The sequence below is a fragment of the Natrix helvetica genome, assembly GCF_964273705.1.
Source record: "Natrix helvetica genome assembly, chromosome: 5".
Classification (NCBI taxonomy): Eukaryota; Metazoa; Chordata; class Lepidosauria; order Squamata; family Natricidae; genus Natrix; species Natrix helvetica.
This window is the reverse complement of record NC_138551.1, coordinates 144,705,720-144,725,694: the sequence shown is the minus strand read 5'-3', so window position 1 is coordinate 144,725,694 and position 19,975 is coordinate 144,705,720. Positions and strand designations below refer to the sequence as shown.

Below are 19,975 nucleotides of genomic sequence, written 5' to 3'. Positions count from 1 at the left end.
ATTCGTCCTTTAATTTCTAATTAATATTATTTACCAGTATCTGATTTAAACATATATTATTGCTTCAGTTGTTGTTATTCGGTCGTTCCCGTACCCAATTATACCTCTTCCACGAGTTATAGAATTCTGAGTCCTTTTTTCCTTTAATTAATTTTGTTAGTCTATCCGATTCTGCGCATTCATTAATTTTATTTATTACTGCCCTATCCATTGGTAATTGATCGCTCTTCCTTTCCTGGGCAAATGCCAATCTTGCCGCAGTGATTATGTGCAACACCAAAAACCATATCTCCATGATGATATCTGGGGGTTTGAGTCCTAACAGGAAGGTTTCAGGTTTCAAATCTAATTGATGTTGGGTGATTTCTATTAACCACTGCCTGATTTTTTTCCAGTATTTAATTGCCATTGGGCAGGTCCACCACTGATGGAAATAGGTCCCCTCTCTGTGACCGCATTTCCAGCAATTAGACATAATCCCAGGGAACATTCTGGCAAGTCTTGCCGGTGGTAGATGCCACCGATATATCATTTTATATGTATTTTCCTTATACGAGGCTGCCATAGTCAATTTCATGTTTTTAAACCAAATTTCTTCCCAACTTTGAAAGTCCAATGCGTGTCCTATATTCCGTCCCCAAGCAATCATACAGTCTTTGACCACTTCTTCCCCTGCGTCTAATAGCAATAGATGTCCGTAACACTTGGAAAGCATCCCTTTCTCTGTTCCAAAAAGAACCTTGTCCAGTTCTTGTTTATAGGGATATATACCTTCAGTCTTCTGATCTTTTTTATACCTTGAAAATATCTGGGAATATGGCCACCAGTCGATATGGTACCCTTGCGAAGCTAGTGATTCCCTGGTCTTCAAATTCCCCTGTGAGTCTAAAATCTCTTCATATGTCAAGATCTTCTCCCCTCTATATCGTGTTGGATAAGCAAGGGCTTCCTGAATAGAGATCCAGCATGGCACCTTCAAGTATAACTTCCTCCTCAACTTCTCCCAAGAGTAGCTCAAGGTCCTACGCACCAAATGGTCGTTAAAGTGTTTGGGTCGCTCTAAACCGGGCCAAATATAATAGTGCCAACCATACTGTAGGCCCCAGCCTTCAATAGTCAGGAGCCGTGTTCTTCTCAGGGTCATCCATTCTTTAATCCAAATTAATAAAGCCGCCTGATAATAAAGCTGCCAGTTGGGGAGACCAAATCCCCCTCTAATTCTAGGTTCCTGCATCATTTTCAGTTTAATTCTAGGTTTTTTACCTTGCCAAATAAATTTTGAGACGGCTCTGTTCATTTCATCAAAGAATTTCTTTTCCAATCTTACCGGGGCCGATTGAAATAAAAATAGCCATTTGGGGAGAATACACATTTTAATAACTGCTATTCTCCCCATAAGGGAGAGTTGTAGGTTCTTCCATCTGCCGAAATTTTGGACCATCTGTTTGTAAAGGTGAATATAATTATCCTTCTTTATGGAGCTACATCTCCCTGTCATCCATATTCCCAAATATTTGATTTTATTTACGGTCCTCAGACCCATTAGGTGTTCAAATTGGTGATTCTGTCTTGTGGTCATGTTTTTGACCAACATTTTGGTCTTATCTTCATTAAGAAGTAGACCCGCAACGCTCCCGAATTCCCTAATTAGTTCTAACAAATGCGGGCCTGATTCCATTGGTTCCTCTAAAATGAAAGCCAGATCATCAGCATAGGCTTGCACCTTAACCTCCTCCCGTCTAATCCTCATTCCCTTTATCTCGCTTTTCCGTCTTACTTCTCTCAGTAGAGGTTCCAAAGTCAAGACAAATAGGAGCGGGGATAAGGGGCAACCCTGTCTTGTACCTCTATGGATCTCGATCTTCCCTGTTTGATCTCCCTCAATCAATACCCTTGCTGTTTGTTTTTGATATATGGCCTGAATTGCCCCAATAAATTTTGTGCCAAAGTCCATATATTCCATCTGGGCTATCATAAAGTCCCAGGAGACCCGATCAAATGCCTTTTGGGCGTCGACAAAAACTACGGCCATCTGTTTATCCGGGGAGGCCTCAAAATATTCCAGGGTATTCATAATCATCCTCAAATTATCCCGTAGGTGTCGGTTGGGGAGGAAGCCATTCTGATCTGAGTGTATGAAGGTATTGAGAAAACAGGTAAGTCTTGCTGCTAACACTGCCGCAAAGATTTTATAATCAGAGTTTTGCAGGGAAATTGGCCTATAATTTCTAATAAGTGACAGGTCAGTCCCTTCCTTGGGAATAATGGAAATAAACGCTTCAAACCACGACGCTGGAGTCTGGGTATCCCTCATCACTCTGTTATACAATTCTGTCATATATTTACCCAGTGTTAAGTTGGCACAAAAGGCGAGCGGAGTCGTGAGGAGAATTAACAAGGCTTTATTGAACAACAGACTCAACGTATATACAGGAGAGAAAAAACAAGCAGGGTTCGTCTGACAGCTATTTATACGAAGCTGTCAGACGAACCAACCAATCCACAAGCCAGAGTTTCCCCGCTCTCAGCCAGGTCGCGTCTTAGCCAATCAGACGCGACCTGGCTGTTGCTAGTGCAGAAGCCGGCTGTCAGGGGGAATTCCCTGACGTCATCTGCACGGACACAATACCCAGTACCCCAAACATCGCCTTGTATAGTTCAACCGGGAGTCCGTCTGTACCCGGGGTCTTCCCATTGGCTTGTTTCATCATGGCTGCTTCTACTTCCCCTTCCGTTATATCAGCGTTAAGAAGTTGCTTCACAGATTCAGGGACTTGTGGAAGGTCAGATTTAATCAAAAACTGACTGATTCCTTGTATCTCTTCTGCTCCTTTCTCATACAGTTTGGTGAAAAATTTTTGTGCCACTTTCTTTTTCCCTTCCTTAGTAGTATGGAAGTTTCCATCCAGATCCTTCAACCCCTCTATCCTACGTTGTTCGCCTTCCTTCCTTAAGCGGTATGAGAGCCATCTACCTGGCTTATTGGCATTCTCAAAGTGATATTGTTTAGACCATTTAATCTTAGAGGCTAACTCTTCTTTGTCTAGCAAGCTAATCTGATGTTGCCAGAACGACCTTTCCTCGGCCAGATGTTCCTGCTCATTCCCTTCCTGCATTCTCTGCTCAACTCTGCTCAAATTGTTCAGGAATTCTTTCTGTTGTGCTCTTTTAATTTTGCGACAGTTAGCACTATATTTAATCAGTAAACCCCTCATAACTGCCTTAGCGGTGTCGCAAGTATTATAAATGGATGTGTCTTCGGTTTTATTCTCTTGGATAAAAACTCATCTCTTTTTTAAAAGACCCCATAAAGACTTCATCCTGCAGAGCCCCCACCCACATTCTCCATCTAGTTTGCCTGTATCCAGGAATCTTCCATGTCAGCCTTATAGGACTATGATCCGCCCATTCATTAGTACCAATTTCTATTCCAGACACCATTCCCCTCAGTTCTGGAGACATCCAGACCATATCTAAGCGTGTCCAGGAGTGGTGTCTGGGGGAGAAATAGGTGTATTGCCTTTTCCCAGGGTTGTGTAATCTCCAAACATCTTGTAGGCCGAATTCTTCCCTTATCTTATGACATATCCTTGGTAGGGTTTTTTTAATTTCTTTCAAACCTCCTTGGTTTCCCCCCCCCCCCCCGGATATAATCCTGAGTTTTATCCGCCACCGCATTAAAATCCCCCAGTACGCAGATATGTTCATATTCCACTTCCCCCAATCTCCCATACAGATCTTCATAAAAGGCCCTTTGATTGACATTGGGGGCGTATATACCAACCAATTCTCTACTATAGGTTTCCGGTAAAATTCCCAATAAAAAAATCTCTGGTTTAAAGTCTATATGTTTTTGCATCATTTTTTCCAACCAGGTGTGGATTTTAGTCCAATATCTTTTAGCTTATATGCAAGTCCACCACATATGGTAATATGAACCCGGTATCTGATGACATTTCCAACATTTTTCGGATTTATTCTTGAAAATTCTTGCTATTCTCGTCGGGAATAGGTGCCACCTGTAAAACATCTTATACAAATTTTCTTTATATGCTGTTGACATTGTCATTTTATAATTTTGAGACCACAATTTCTGCTAATTCTCTAAGTCAATCCCACGTCCAAAGTTTCCCCCCCAAGCAATCATAGATTCTTTAGCTTGTTCTTCTTCTAGCTTAACTTCTAATAAGTATCCATATAGTTTTTTAATTACCTTTTCATCAGTACCTATCAAAATTTTATCTAACTCAAATCATTTTATCATGGAAACCTTCCATTTTAAGATCTTTATTGTATCTGGAATGTAATTGCACATATGAATACCAGTTCATCTTTATACCTTGCTGTTCCAGTTCTTGCATAGATTTAAGTTCACCCTTTGCATTTAATATTTCACCATATCTAACTGTTTGTTCCTTTTTGTATGTTATTGGATATGAAAATGCTTCAATGGTTGATAACCAGACTGGAATTTTTAAATAATGTTGTCTTTTCATCTACTCCCAGTTTAATAGCAAAGCCTCACATATATAATGTCTTTTAAAATACCCCTGCGTTTTAGTTCCCTTGTACCATAAGAAAGTGTGCCATCCCAACAACAAATCATGTCCTTCTTCAGTCAATAATCTAGAATATTTTAATGTTATCCATTCCTTAACCCACATCAAACTTGTTGCCTGATAATATAACTCCCAGTTAGGTAGACCAAATCCTCCTCTTGTTCTAGCATCTTGTAACAATTTTAAATTTATTCTCACTTTCTTTCCCTGCCAAATATACTTCAACACTATTTTGTTTAAATTGTCAAAATAACACTTTCCCTAATCAAATTGGAATTGTCTGGAACAAATACAACATCCTGGGTAATATATTCATCTTGATTGTTGATATTCTCCCTATTATTGATAGTTGTATCTTTTTAATTTATTTATTTATTTATTTAGGTCAAGTATGAGTTAGGCAACAGATATAAGCAGAGACATGTATAGGAATACCTAAAATGAATGCGAATACAAGGGAATATTAGGACAGGGACGGTAGGCACGTTGGTGCGTTTATGCACGTTGGTGCGTTTATGCACACCCCCTTACAGTCCTCTTAGGAATGGGGTGAGGTCGACGGTGGACAGTCTAAGGTTAAAGTTTTGGGGGCTTGGGGAATAAACCACAGAGTCAGGTAGAGCATTCCGGGCATTGACCACTCTTGTTGCTGACGTTGTATTTTCTGCAATCAAGTTTGGAGAGGTTTACCTTGAGTTTGTATCTATTGTGTGCACTTGTGTTGTTGTGGTTGAAGCTGAAGTAGTGATTGACAGATAGTTCAGATTGCTTCCAGGGATGAAGCTCCCTTCTGTTTCCCGTTGACCCCTTTTGCGGCTTTACCTGCTGGGATGTGGGGGGGGTCTTGGAGGGAGAGAGCCCCTCTGAAATTGCCTCTTGCCTGCCATCCTTCCCCTTTCCCTCAGGTGGGGATGCTCTCGGACAAGACGCAGAAGCGCATGGTCTCTTCCATCTTCATCATCCTTGCGCCGCCCCGGAGGGGCTGCGGGGGTCCTGCGAAGGCCCCGCTGTTCCTTCCCACCGAGAAGCCGGTCCCTCATCAAGAGGAGAGAAGGCTCAGCGGCGCTCCCGGTGCAGGTGAGCCCCTGCTGTCCTTTGGCCCTGGCTCCCCCGAATGGGCTCTCTGCTCAGAGCTGGAGCAGATGTGGGAACCCTCAGCCCTGTGGTTTCTCTGGCTTGGAGGCCCTGGGGGGACACTTGAGGGTCTGGCTCAGGAGTCGGCAACCTTAAACACTCAAAAGAGCCACACGGGTCCTAACTAGAAGCCCACCCACTATAGAGTCTCCTCCTAGCGCGGCATCCTTTTTCCTCTACCTGTCCTAATCAAAAGCCCTATCAACTGTAGAGCCGACCGGTGACAGGGAGCCGCATCAGAGGGATGAAAGAGCCACATGTGGCTCCCGAGCCGCAGGTTGCTAACCCCTGATCTGGTTGAATGGCAGGCTGGCTTGAAACCCAGATCCCTCTACGCTCCTTCCCTCCTGCAGGTTCCGCTACCCTGCTGCCTCCTGTTGACCCTCCTCAGCCCGTGGAGGCTTCCCTGGGGTCTCTGCAGCCTGCTGCCCTCCGGGTGGAGACCCTGGGGCCCGATTTACAGACGGGAGCTATCGCCTTGCCTTCCTCCCTGCAGGTAATCGTCTTTTCGGGCCTTTCCTTACCGCAGGGGTGTCCAAACTCGGGAACTTTAAGACTTGTGGATTTCAACCCCCAGAATTCCCCAGACAGCCATGCTGGCTTCAACCCTGGGAGTTGAAGTTCACAAGTCTTAAATGTTCTCAAGATTGGACACCCCTGCCTTACGGGGCGAGCAAGAGAAGCAGGCAGCTGGATTAAAACACAGGCACTCCATGGTTGGGAGGGAGGGAGCCGAGAGTGCTTTAACCCTGTGGCCCCTAATCCTGCTCTCCCTGCCCCAAAGAAGCCCTTCTCTGTGTCAAACCCAGCAGCCAGGAGATCGGAGAAAAGGCCTGGCTGGTGGAACGCCTGGGCAGAAGCAACCCACTGGTTTTCAGTGGACTTCTCCAGTTAGTACCTGTCTCCTCCACTAGGGGGCAGCGCAGCCCTGAAACCTGGTCCCCCCCCCTTGCAAGTGACTTACAAGGCTGAGGAGTGGGCAGGAGCTCTGCCCCCTTGAAGGATGGAGAGGGGCTCCTCTGGAAGCTCATTGTCTCCCAGACAGGTTGGGGGCTCTTTCTTTGGATTCTTGGGCAACTGCTTAAGCCAGGAGTTGGCAACCTTAAACACTCAAAAGAGCCATTTGGACCCGTTTCCCACAGAAAACACCGGGAGCCACAAAGCTCTTTTCACGTGTAAAACAAAGGTAAAACCGCATATATCGGCCAGCCAAGGGTCAAAAAGCTCAATAAATAGCGTGCCAGTGGAGGTCGCACATTGGAGGTTGTGACGCGCATTTTGACCGGCAGGGAGCCGCAGCAGAGGGATGAAAGAGCCACATGCGGCTCCAAAGCCGCAGGTTGCTGACCCCTGGCTTAAGCCTTTCCCTTCGCTTTCGTCAGTCCTTGGCCAGCAAGGCCAAGGGTGCCAATAAAGGGAGAAGGGTCCCCAAACTGGCCCCCCATTTTAGCTGGCTGTCGTTACCACCCACCCACCTCTTCCCTCTGTGCAAGATGAGGCAGCTTGCGGACTGCTTCCCATTTGCCTGTGTGGTGCCCCTGCCCAAGCGCTGTCCAGGGCCACAACGGCTGGAGGGGGAGAGATATGTGCTCCTTTGGGGCTCCCTCCGATACTTCAGTCCTAGGAGGATACTTTTCCTTTCTACTCAGGTGCTAGACAGCCTCTCCCCCACCCACTCCCTCCAAGGCCGGGCTGCACCCCTCCGGCCAGAACCTGATGCCCCGCAGGCTTTGTCATAAAACCAATCAGGAGCCAGCAGACACAGGACAGTTTCTTCAAGCCATTGGTCCCAAAGGTGCTTTTCTTTTATAATTTTTCTTTTATTTTTATTATTAAAAGAGTTTTGTACAAACAGATTTTCCCCCTTTTCAACCCCCCGCCATACAATATAAATCTCATACAAATGCTATATCCCCCCAACCCCCCCACCAAAATTCACTTTCAAATATTATACCAAATACTTTGCCCCCTCCCCTCCCCCCATCTTAAAATAGATTACTCGTAACCCCTCTCCTCCCAACAAACACAATATAAATTTCTCTTAGATTAATAACACATTGATCCCATTTTCTAAGCTAATTTAACATCTATAACTCTTAATATAAATTTCTCCTAGCATAACAATGTTTCATTAATCCCATCTTCTAATTTATTCATACATATATATTGCCCCACCCTCCACCCTAACCCTCCCCCACCTCCCACACAAACCCACCCCCCTGACTTCCGCTGTATACCACTCTAACAATTCCAAACATCCCATATACTATTTACTCTGATCATCTATCGGTCTAAACATTCTTACCTAAAGGCTACATAATAACTCCTAGTCTGGTATTTATTCTGTATATAATCAATCCATTTTGCCCATTCCTGTGTGTAATCCTCCTGTTTCTGAGCTTTTAAGAAAGCTGAAATTTTTGCCATTTCGGCAAACCCCGCCACCTTCTGAATCCATTGATCAATTGTCGGTAAAAAATCTTTTTTCCAATGTTGCGCAATCAACAACCTAGCTGCTGTGACCATATACAAGGCCAATTTTGTTTCCCCTTTGGTAAAATCCTTAGCTATACCCAATAAAAACATTTGCGGAGTGAATTGTATTCTTTTCTTAAATACATTCTGCATAACCCACCATATTTTTATCCAAAAAGCTTTAACCTTGTTACAAGTCCACCATACATGAAAAAAGGTAGCATCTAGACACCCGCATCTCCAACATTTTGGTTGAACATTTGGGTACATGCATGATGATTTTTTAGGATCTAAATACCATCTGTAAAACATTTTATAAAAATTCTCCCTTAAATTCTGTGACTGTGTAAATTTAACATTCTGAACCCATATTTTTTCCCACGTTTCCAACATAACCACTTCACCAAAATTCTGAGCCCATTTAATCATACAATCCTTAACCAATTCACTTTCTGAGTCTCTTTCTAACAGTACTTGAACGTATCATCTTCCATTAAAGCTTTTCAAAAGGCAACTGGACTTTCTTGGGATCCGTCCGTTCCCCCTTGAAAACGTTTCACTTCTCATCCTGAAGCTGAATTGCTGAAGAAGCTTCTTAGATGAAGAAGCCAATTTAACAGAGTTGGAAGGGACCTTATAAGGTCATGTAGTCCACCCCCCCTACTCAAGAAGGAGACCCTACACTATTTCTGACAGATGGAAGCCCAGTCTCTTCTTGAAAGCCTCCAGCCTATGAAGCTCCCACAACCTCCGAAGGCAACTTCTGTTCCATGGGTTGATTGCTCTCCCTGTCAGAAAGTTCCTCCTTATTTCCAGGTTGAGTCTCTCCTTGATCAATTTCCATCCATTGTTCCTTGTGTGGACTTGGAAAATAGCTAGACCCCCCTCCTCTCTGTGGCAGCCCCTCAAATATTGGAAGATTGCTATCCTGTCTTCCCTGGTCCTTCTCTTCACTAGACTAGCCAGGCCCAGTTCCTGTAACCGTTCTTCATGTTTCAGTCTCCAGTCCCCTAATCATATTGGTTGCTCTTCTCTGCACTCTTTCTAGAGTCTCAACATCTTTTTTATAGTGTGGTGACTAAAACTGCAGCTGGCAGGAATAGCCAACACTCCAGAAGATAGGCTAAAGTTACAGAAGGATCTTGACAAACTTGAACATTGGGCACTATATAATAAAATGAAATTCAATGATGAAAAGAGCAAGGTTCTACATTGAGGCAACAAAAACGAAATGCACAGGTACAGTATAGGTGGTACCTTGCTCAAAAGTAGTAACTGTGAAAGGGATCTTGGAGTCCTAGTGGACAACCATTTAAATAGGAGCCAGCAGTGTGCAGCAGCTGCCAAAAAAGCCAATATAGTTCTAGGCTGCATCAACAGAGGGATAGAATCAAGATCACGTGAAGGGTTAATGCCACTTTATAATGCCTTGGCAAGGCCACACTTGGAATACTGCATTCAGTTTTGGTCGCCACGATGTAAAAAAGATGTGGAGACTCTAGAAAGAGTGCAGAGAAGAGCAACAAAGATGATTAGGGGACTGGAGATTAAAACATATGAAGAACGGTTGCAGGAACTGGGTGTGTCTAGTTTAATAGAAAGAAGGACTAGGGGAGACATGATAGCAGTGTTCCAATATCTCAGGGGTTGCCACAAAGAAGAGGGAATCCACCTATTCTCCAAGGCACCTGAGGGTAGAACAAGAAGCAATGGGTGGAAACTAATCAAGGAGAGAAGCAACTTAGAACTGAGGAGAAATTTCCTGACAGTGAGGACAATGAATCAGTGGAACAGAAGTTGCCTCCAGAAGTTGTGAATGCCCCAACACTGGAAGTCTTTAAGACGCTGGATAGCCATTTGTCTAAAACAGTATAGGATTTCCTGCCTAGGCAGGGAGTTGGACTAGACCACCTCCAAGGTCCCTTCCAACTCTGCTATTGTATTGTATTATTGTAAAACTGGATGGTGTGGCCTTATTAGGGCTTTATAGAGTGGTATTAGTACCTCCCCTTGATCTTGATTGTATCTCTCGTTAATACAATTTAGAATTGTAAGCAAAATGTTTTCGAGGGGGGGGGAGCAAAAAAAACCCAAACCCAATTCGCCTTTTTGGGGGACAACTGTGAAGTGGATGACTTGAGAATCTCCGTAGACGTTGAAAGCCATTTCTGCGATCCCAGGCCACCGGAGAAAAGCAGCAACTGGCTGCATGGGTCAAATTCCTCGCCCTGCCAGCCTTGGTGCCCTTCTGTGTGTTTGTGTGTGTGGGGAATTTATCCCCATGCATGTTCTCCAGATGTGAGAGTCTCCTCGGAGAAGCCCTCGATTCAGGGGAGGCTGGCAAAGGGCATCTCACTTGACTTGTCCAATGTCCAGAGCCACCGTTGGGAAATCCAGGAGACGTGCAACCTTTTAAAACAGCAACGAGAGTTGGAAGGAACCTTGGAGGTCATCTAGTCCAACCCCCCCCCCCCCCGCTCACGCAGGAGACCCTGTACTGGGGATTCGAACCAACGACCTTTCTGATGGACAAGCTCAGTGCCTTAGCCACTGAGCCACCTCGTCGGGGGTAAAGATTGCAATAAACAATCGGAAATAATAATAAAAAGCTTGAAAAGCCGATCCGGCACCGAAGCTTCACTCCGACATCTGCGGAACGGCCTTTTCGCGGGGTGTGTTTGTGTGTTGTGTCGGGGCTCAGCAACCCCTCTTGCTGTGAGAGGGGGCGGTTGCAGATGTCGGGTGGGCGATGCAAGGTGCCGGCGGGGGGTTGCCGCGGACTTTAGCCCCCCCCCCCCGATTTAGCGGGGTCCCGCGGCGGCGACCGGGAATGGGTGGGGGGTTGCACAGCGCCCCTGCTGGTCGCGCGAGAGGGCAGCCGCGGCGCCCCGGTGTCACAAAATGGCCGCTCGGCCAGGTAGCGCAACAAAATGGCGGCTGTCCCCAAGAACGAGAGCGAGGCGTCCTTTCCGAGGCCAGTCGTCGGTCTCGCGTGCTCCAAGCTCTCCCGATTTCCCGCCGGGGAAGGGTCGCTCGGGCCTTCCTTGGGCCTGTTAGGTCCGAAAGTGAGTCGCAGAAGCAGTCCGAGAAGAGCAGGCAAAAGGGGAGGGAGTGGGCTGGGGAACTTGGGAGTTGTAGTGAGCGCCCGGGCCCGCTGAGATCGGGAGGAGGCCCCTCAAATCGGGCCGGAGCTCTGTTCCGAGAAAGGCCGTAATAACTGAAGACGCGGATCCCGTACACACGCGAGCGCGCCCGACTTGTGAACTGCACCGACTAAAACCTCCCCGCCTGCCGCTGAGGAGAAGCGGCGTCAAGGCCACAGAGCGCGCCGGCGCAGATGAAAGTCCCCTCCCCCCAGAGAACGCTTGCTGCACGTGCGCGTTTGCCGCCGAGAGACGTATATGGAGGACATGATTCTCTCATGGCTCCCCCACCCCCTGCTTGGAGCAGTCCCTCTCCTGTTCCCCCGGAAGAAAAAAAATAAGTGTCTAGAACGCTTGCGCACGCTGTTTCTCTTCGCCTCTCTCCCTCTTCCCGCGGCCCGCTGCGTGGTTCCCGCTGACCAATAGACGGCGGGCCCTGGGGCGCGAGGCGGGCGCGTGGCGGCGGATTGGCTACGGCGGCGGCCGAGCGCGCAGGCGCGCTGCGGCCGGCTGAGCGGGGTAAGAAAGACAGGGAGACCGGAGCCGCGCGCCGCTCTCCTGAGGCTGCTGAGGAGAAATTGGGCTGAAGCAGCGATAGCAGCGCCGCCCCCTTCAATATCACCGGCATCGCCGCCCGCAGCAGCGGCAGGATCCGGATCGGCGAAAGCAGGAGGCGGCGGCGGAGGCGAGGGGCCAAGTGGCACGGGAGTGGCGGCGCGGAGACGTAGGAGGGGGCGGCGCCGTCGCCCGGTGGGATGGTGGGTCCAACCGGCGCCGCAGAGGGAGGCGGCGGCGGAGGAAGAGCAGGCCGGCGGCGGCGACGACGGCGCTGAGCCGAGCCGAGGCGAGACAGCGGCAGGCGGGCGGCGCCAGGACTCCCCGTCTCCCGAGGGCAGCATCATGGTCCGGGAGACCAGGCACCTCGGGATGGGCAACCTGCCGGAGAACGTCCGCGAGGAGAAGATCATCGAGCACTTCAAGCGGTGAGCGGGGGCGGGCGGGAGGAAAATGGGGGGGGGGAATAGGGATAAATCCTGGGAGGCAGAGATTAACAGATTAACAAAGTTGGAAGGGACCTTGCAGGTCATCTAGTCCAACCCCCACCCCCAGCAGGAGAGACCCTCCATCTGCCTCTACCCAGGATCGAACTCACAACCTCCTGATTGTGACAGATTAACAGAGTTGGAAGGGACCTTGCAGGTCATCTAGTCCAACCCCCTCTGCCCCTAGCAGCAGAGTTCCTCCATCTGCCTGTACCTAGAATCGCACTCACAACCCCCTTGAGCCACCGCCTTTTTCTAATGGGGGGAAAGAAAGGTGGGGGATGGCAGCAATGGGGAGCCCGTGTTTCAGCCGGGCCTGCGAAAAGGGACCCCATGTTTGACCCTCCGGGGAGGGGAGCCCCTCCATGCCAATGGCCATCCCTCCCTCCGAGTGGCAACAGGTAAAGGTGGAGAGCCTCTTCAGAGGAAGAGGCTGCTGTGTGTGTGTGGATGGTGCCTCTGGGAGTCTGTGCGTGATCGAGACCTGGGATTTAAGAAGTCCTGTCGGGGAGCCTGGCCAAGAAGAGTCATCAGTCTGGACAACCTGTCATCGGGATCATCTGGCGGGCTTCTGCAGTCCCCCCCCCCCTCAATCGACTGCACCTCTGGAGGAGAAGCCCCAACAGGAGCGATGCTGCTGGCTGCTTTGTTCTTGAGAAAAAGGCTGCTGGACTCCTTTCTGCATTGGGCATTTTAGAAGCCTGGACCAAAAAAAAACCTTCCATGAGGTGCAGCCTTTCAGCTCTTGCCAGATGGAGAGATAACGGGCAGAGCAAAGATGCTGCACCAGTGGCCTTCATCTTGTAGACTGGGATTTTCAAAGAGCGTATTGTGATGGAAACCACTTTTACCGTGTTAAATTTAAAAAATTCTTATTTTTGTTTTTTCTTTCCATACTCTGATCCTGGACTACTGACTTCTTGAATTTTTTATTTTTTATTTTTTTCCCCACGTGAGGTGGCAATTTTGAGGCTCTTTGTTTTTTTTATTCTTAAGGAATTATGGAAGAAATAACTGGAACGTGGATATTTAGGCACCGCTTTGAATGACTAGGACGCTGAAATCCTGTTTCATCCAAGTTCCTTTTGTTCTGTTGCTGTGGAACATTTCTGGGATGGCCTAATAACTGAACTGTAGCTTAGTCTTCTGATTTGCATTCATGAGATTTTTTCTTCTGGCTTTTGGCATTTTAAATTCCCCCGGTGAGAAACCTTTTGGACCAAATACATGTAGCTGAATAGCACTAGCATGGTGCTACATGGGATGGCTTTTTAATAGTGATGGACACATTCTAGACAACAGTTGCAGAGACCTCTGTCTTAGATAATTATTTCTGGTCTCGCCTATTATGACATTGTGAAGGAAAACTGAGGTGCATCATTCTTGGCCCCTATCTGGGTCAGCTGAAGTTATTTTCAGTGAAAGACTTAAGAGGATTGCAAGTTTTCTTGTAATTTTCTTCCTACTGTTTAGGAAGATTATGGAGCGTACCTAATGAGTCATCATGGGAAAAATAGTCTTGCATGGTTACCTCATGGGGGAACAAGCTTGACTGGTGAATCTGGGGAAAGAGATAGTGAAATTACCCTCTATTCTTAAATAGAAGCTTGTTTGTTGATGGTCAGGATACATTTTCATTTTGTGCCAAAGGTGTCCTTTAATGTTACCTTAGAATTGATGCTTCCTATTACTCCCCCCCTCCGAATTATTCAAAGTTGGGGCACGCAGGTTGCAAAATCAGAAGTGGATTTCTATTCTGGTCGTATTATCTAGTAGATGGGAACACAGTTTTAAAGTGTTGGACTTCCCATATGCAAAATAAATCTTGCGTGGGAGTTGAGGAGGTTCTTTCCTAGCTGGTTTTCCTTTCTGTGTTGTTGTTGTTTGTGTGTTTGAATTGGTATCTTAGGAAGGCATGCATGTACACATACACACACACACACAATGTCGTAGTACTTGCTGTGATTATCAACAGAGAGACTGATTCATCATTTTGCAGCCCCAGCTTTGTAAAAAAGAAAAAGAAAACTCTTCCTTGATCCTCCCTTTGCTGGAGAGGAGAGAAAAACATGCCTCTCCGAGGGTTTATCGCAATATCGAGGTCTCCTAAAGCCACCCTTTTTAGGCCTGTCAGTGGCACATCCTAACTTTACCATCTCCTGGGGTGAACTTTAGATGCATTTGAATTTTCCCTCACTTATAATGAGCTCCTTGTGTATTTCTATCCCCTTCCTGTAGACGAGGAGGAAAGTTGCAGGAATGGTTTTTATTTTTTTGTGTGACCAACATTAAAATATCTATCCATGTCCAATTTAGATGATGTTACAAGAGACAGGATTATCTTCCGGCTTCCTTCATATCACTATGTGCGTTTGTTTGCCTGGTGCACGTATAGAAGGGAGGGAGGAAGGAAGGCTCACATTGGGGCCTTGACCCTCCGGCCCCCATGGGAATGAAAGTATCATGCTTAAATCAGGAACAGGCCTGACAAACTATTTTTGCATAGCCTGAGGAATTGTGGCCATTGTGACTGAGACATTAAGACGAAACAGACTGAAGTCCCTTGGAGTATTAAAGATGTGCGTGGAAACTGGAGGTGTAGCCCTTAATGCATAGGCCAGGCAGCACCCGGGACTCCTCTGGGAGAAAGATTCTACTCTGGTGCTGGTGGGAAGCAAAACCGACCTGTGCCCATGCTGCAAGAGGTTATTATGTATTGATTGGTATGGATTATGCAAGCAGGAAGCCCTTTAGAAAAACCTCCCAGCAAAGCTGCCTGTGCGTCAGGACCTTTAGAGCCCATGGGTTGGCCCCCTCCCTCTTCTGCCCTGTTTGCTCTCTGTGCTGGCGGTTGGGACAGAGCGGCCTTCTTGGAAAGGCAGAGAGGGGGAGGGCACATTTCACTTGGGCGCCCACCTTTCTCAGCCTTCTGTTTCCTGGACCGACCTGAAGCGGTTTCTGAAACCTTCCCCCACCTTCCCCCCCCCAAGCCATATGCCTAGTTCCTTAGCCCCTCCCCTCCCCCCAGAAGCTTTTTCACAGGGATCCTTTTCTTGTTGGGCATTGATCCCGCACGCTGCTGCAGCACTGCGGGTCTTTCCCCTCCCCTCCAGATCGGTTCGCATGAAGCAACCCAGCTCCCCTCCCAATGGCCCCTGCCAGCACGGCAGCGGATTGGAAAAGACCCAATGGGTGGGGCTGGGGTCGGATTGCCAGGCAGATTAGCCTTCAGTGACTCTAGGGTAAAGCACACAGGGCAGTCGGGGAGTGCAGACCATAGAGATGACTCTTTCCAAATGCTGCCTTCCATGTCTTAGCATTTGGGGGGGGGGGTTAGCCAGAGATGCGGTTGTGTCTGTCGCCTCCTTTGAAAGCAGCCTTTATGCTTATTCCAGTGGCTTGTCATAGGAGTGAGTGATCTAAACCAAATCCTCGCACACCTTGAGAACTGTGGTGTGGATCAAAGAATGTCGAGCCATCTGCTTTGGAAATGACAACCTGGCAAACCTTTCGCCAGCACCCTTCCTCTGTTGGCTAGTTTGGAGAGAGAGACCCTGGCTCCACATCCCTTCCCTTTGGTCTCCCAAGCCCAGATATGGAGTATCTTCACCATTATAGGACCTGCACAATCCCTTGGCAAAGCTTCGCATTTAGTTTTTTTCAGGGTTGTGCTGGTTTATGTAGTCTATGCATAAAATTGGATTGGTATCAAAAAAAAATTCTAGCAGGCTTTATAAAAATGCTGCCTCGTCTTGGATTCTACAGTCTTTAGCCCTGGGAATACGTACAAAACGAAGACAGGAGAAGGCTGCTCTTGATGTTTCTTTCCCCTCTTGGATCTACCTCACTTTCCATGTACCTTGGGATTACTATCCTCATGGCAAACAGAACGAGATGGACGCTGCTCAGTTTTGGAAATTACAGGCACTCCGTTTGAGGTGCTGGAATAATGGCTACTACCTCAGATTTGTGGGATGGTTCGAGCCAAGATCCCAGTGGGCCAGGGGAGTGGATTACTTACTTAGTCTCTGCCAAAAGCTCACGTCCAGGGAAAGGCACTTTAGCTTTCAAGACAATGGTGTCGCTCAGCTTGTGGATACGTCACAGAAAATTGAACACTTGCTGGATGGTTACAAAGTGGGACAAGAGGATGCCTGCTAGAGGATGGGGCGAGGCCTTCGTTCATCCCCCGATGCCCTTTTTCTTTTTACCAGCCGATCGGTTCAGACCTAGGGCGACAGTCTCTGGTGGATGTACTTAGAAGAAGCGCTGGCAAAGCTGGGGGTGGCCACTCTTTGGTCAATCTGGAACTACTGGCTTCCAGTGGAGTTTTTATTTTTATTTTTCGTCTATTTGTCCCTAGGATTTTTTTTTCTTGCTCGCTCATCTAAAATGCCACTTTTTTGACACCCTCCTTGCCCATTAAGAAGGTGGATTACCCCTATAAGAGGGGCCAAATTGGGGAAGTTATGTTCACAATTCTCTCCCTAGATTTAATGGGGAATATAGGTCGTGTTTCCACACTTGGAAAAGGTTGGTATGTCCTGCCCTGTGTATATTAGCCCCTCTCCTAACCCAAGTCAGTTCCTTTTTTTCCCACTAACTCCAGTAGCAATTAGTACTAATAGATAACTAGCAGTGCTGTAGTCGTTAGATCCTCAGCTTTGCTAGTTTCTTTTGTCTGTCTTCTGTGTCCTAACCCATAAAAGGGCTCTTACACTTACATCTTAACTTTTCTAGAAATCTTGCTCTCTTTTTCTTTGTTTTTGTTACTTTATTGTATCAGCTTTCCTCGATATCGTTTTTGCAGGTGTGTGTTGAGTGTTGTTTCAAAAGGCGAGGGCGAGAGAGCTCTTTAAATAAATATTTATACACACTGAGACAATATGTGGTCTTATTTGCATGGAGCTGCAAACGTTTGTGACACCTACTAAAACTCCTGCCTTTATAGGGGTTTTGTTTGGGGGGGTTTGTTTTTTGTTTTTGCTCTTTTGTCAGGCAGCTCTGACTTGCTGGAAAAGCAAGAATTCAGACAAAAACCTTAACCTGCACTCAGGGCCACCTCCTCCTCCTCCGTATGAGGGGAGAAGTGGCCTACGTCCTGCACTATAGTTGTAGCAGGAGCATAAAGTGGAAAGGGAGGAGAACCTTTATTCACTTGTGGGGGAGGAGAAGGCAGGTCCATGCGTTTTGACCTGACAGTCAAGAGAAGGATGGAGTTAACAGAGAACTGCAGTCCCTGCTAATTACTTTTCAAGGAAGGTGGTTGGAAGTAAAAGGGGGAATGATTTGAATTCCTCCTTCCTTGAACAGTTTTAGGAAATTTTTGTAACTAATAGAAGCGCTGGCTTTATTGCTTGATCTGCGCATGTTTGTTCTGAATTATTTCGTCTATTTTCCTAGCTGTGTCCTACAAAACATTCAGTGACCCCCCCTAGATTAAAGCACTAAATTATTGGAGGCCTTTTCTTGGCCTAGGCAGCTCACCGAGGCTCTTAGTTGTCTTAGCAACATAACTTTCTTTTTTAAGTTCTGCATAGTTGACGACATAGTTTTACAGTAAACATAATTCTGTATGTAAAATACAAAAATGGCCACTATTTGTTTTATTGACTAAGATAAGCAGAGATCTGACTTTAGCTAAGCTGATACATTGTCCTAGGACTCTTAAATTTCAAGTGAGCTTTTAAAAATAAACTGCTTTTTTTCCCTACGATTTTGTGGCTGATGCCAACACTTTAACGACAGGATTCTAGGATAGTCATGGAATGAAACAGTTTAAGTAGTTCTGTTTCATCCCAGAAATAGATAAATAGAACTGCTGAAATTAAATTATTTTGCACAAGATCATTTGGGACTGTGGTACACAATTCTGTCCACAGAAGCTTAGTTCTGGATGCCTTTGAGGCTCGTTAGCCTTCTTCTCCCATGATCCCTAGCCATTGTGCTGCGAGGCGGGGATTATGGGGTAGAAATCTAGTACAGAAGGCATCAAGCTGGCTCAGTTTAAGCAGTGAAACTGAGTCAGTGCCAGACCTATGTTACGTGCAAATGTGAGCGAATAGTCACGTAAAAGGACCAAGCTCAATCAGTTTGCTAAATAGATCATCGTTGGCCTTTTGATGACTTGCAGTCATTCTCCTTCTCTGATTTGACGTGTTTTGTTTTTCCCCTCCTAAATGCAGGGCTTCAGATAACAGATAAATTATTTTGCACAAGATCATTTGGGGACTGTGGTACACAATTCTGTCCACAGAAGCTTAGTTCAGACTTCTCCAACTGGAGAAGTCTGGTTTAAGCAGTGAAACTGAGTCAGTGCCAGACCTATGTTATGTGCAGATGTGAGCGAATAGTCACGTAAAAGGACCAAGCTCAATCAGTCTTCTAAATAGATCATCGTTGGCATTTTGATGACTTGCAGTAACAGCCAACCCTGCATTAAGTGTTGCATGTTGTTGAGTTCTCCTTCTCTGATTTGACGTGTTTTGTTTTTCCCCTCCTAAATGCAGGGCTTCAGATAACAGGGAGCGTGCTTATGAGCCTAATGCCTATGGACACCATGAACGGGGGACCAGAGGATTTGATCGCACGAGACATTACGATCAGGATTATTACCGGGATCCTCGGGAACGGACTTTGCAACATGGACTCTATTACAGTTCTCGGAGTCGCAGCCCGAGCCGCTTTGATGCTCATGACCCTCGTTACGAACCTCGGGCTCGGGAGCATTTTACGTTGCCCAGCGTGGTACACAGGGATATCTACCGGGATGACCTCACCAGAGAGGTCCGAGGTAGAAGGCCGGAAAGGAGTTACCAGCACAGCAGGAGCCGGTCCCCCCATTCCTCCCATTCCAGGACACAGTCTCTCCAGAGGCTGGCGAGCCAAGCGTCCAGATCCACTCAATCGCCCAGCGGCAATGGTTCTAGGAGCCGGTCTTCGAGCAATGATTCAATCAACCGCAGCAATACCAGCAGCGACAGGTATCATATTCCCTCTGCAGGTGTGGGGCGTCTTTTGCTTTGGGTCCCGGTATTGATCCCAGAAACCACAGTGCATCGGCTGCAAATGTTGTGATTTTCTCTGCTGGTCCTCCTGAAACAGACCAACACCATCTCCTGGTCTGCACGTGCCTCCATTCCTCCCCACCCCCCACACACACCAGGGTGGAGGCAGGAGCATTGGGCGGGCTGCCCCCAAGGAGACAAAAGCCCCACCTGCGAAATACATCCCTTTTGAGCCACTCTAGGGTGGAAGATTCTTACTTCGCGTTATCCCAGAAGAACTTCATGATGGGGATCCACTGCTTGCCATTGTTAATATTCTCCCGCCGTCAGGGACGTGAGATCAAGTTAAGTTCCTCAATGCAGGGGCAGCGTCGTGACGCCCCAGCTTTCCAAAATCCCTCTGCTCCCTTCCATTTAAATAAGTACACCTAGAAGATTTCGCCCTATTTACACCCGCTCCCTGAGTTTTCCGCTCCCAAGAGACACGGGTGGGCAGGCGGAGAGGGGGCGATTGCTGAGCGGAATCACTGGTGGGAAGGGATCATAGGAAAGTGGCAGGTGGGCAGAGCCTTCTTTAGTGCACGGTGGCTGATAGCCATGTGTGTGTGTGTCTT

The 19,975-nt window shown here is 47.1% G+C and overlaps 1 protein-coding gene across 3 annotated transcripts in view; it reads left to right on the top strand.

The window, feature by feature from the left end:
• The first annotated feature begins 11,847 nt into the window (after positions 1 to 11,847).
• LOC309392944 (msx2-interacting protein-like) overlaps positions 11,848 to 19,975 on the top strand; it is a 56,461-nt gene continuing 48,333 nt past the window's right edge. Inside the window, exons 1-2 of one of the 3 annotated variants that reach the window (XM_081954597.1) lie at positions 11,848 to 12,294; positions 18,864 to 19,337. In XM_081954597.1, coding sequence (XP_081810723.1) covers positions 12,212 to 12,294; positions 18,864 to 19,337 — 557 coding nt within the window. In that variant the 5' untranslated portion in view covers positions 11,848 to 12,211. The remainder of the gene's footprint in view (positions 12,295 to 18,863; positions 19,338 to 19,975) is intronic. The other 2 variants (XM_081954596.1, XM_081954595.1) reach the window with 2 other exon arrangements.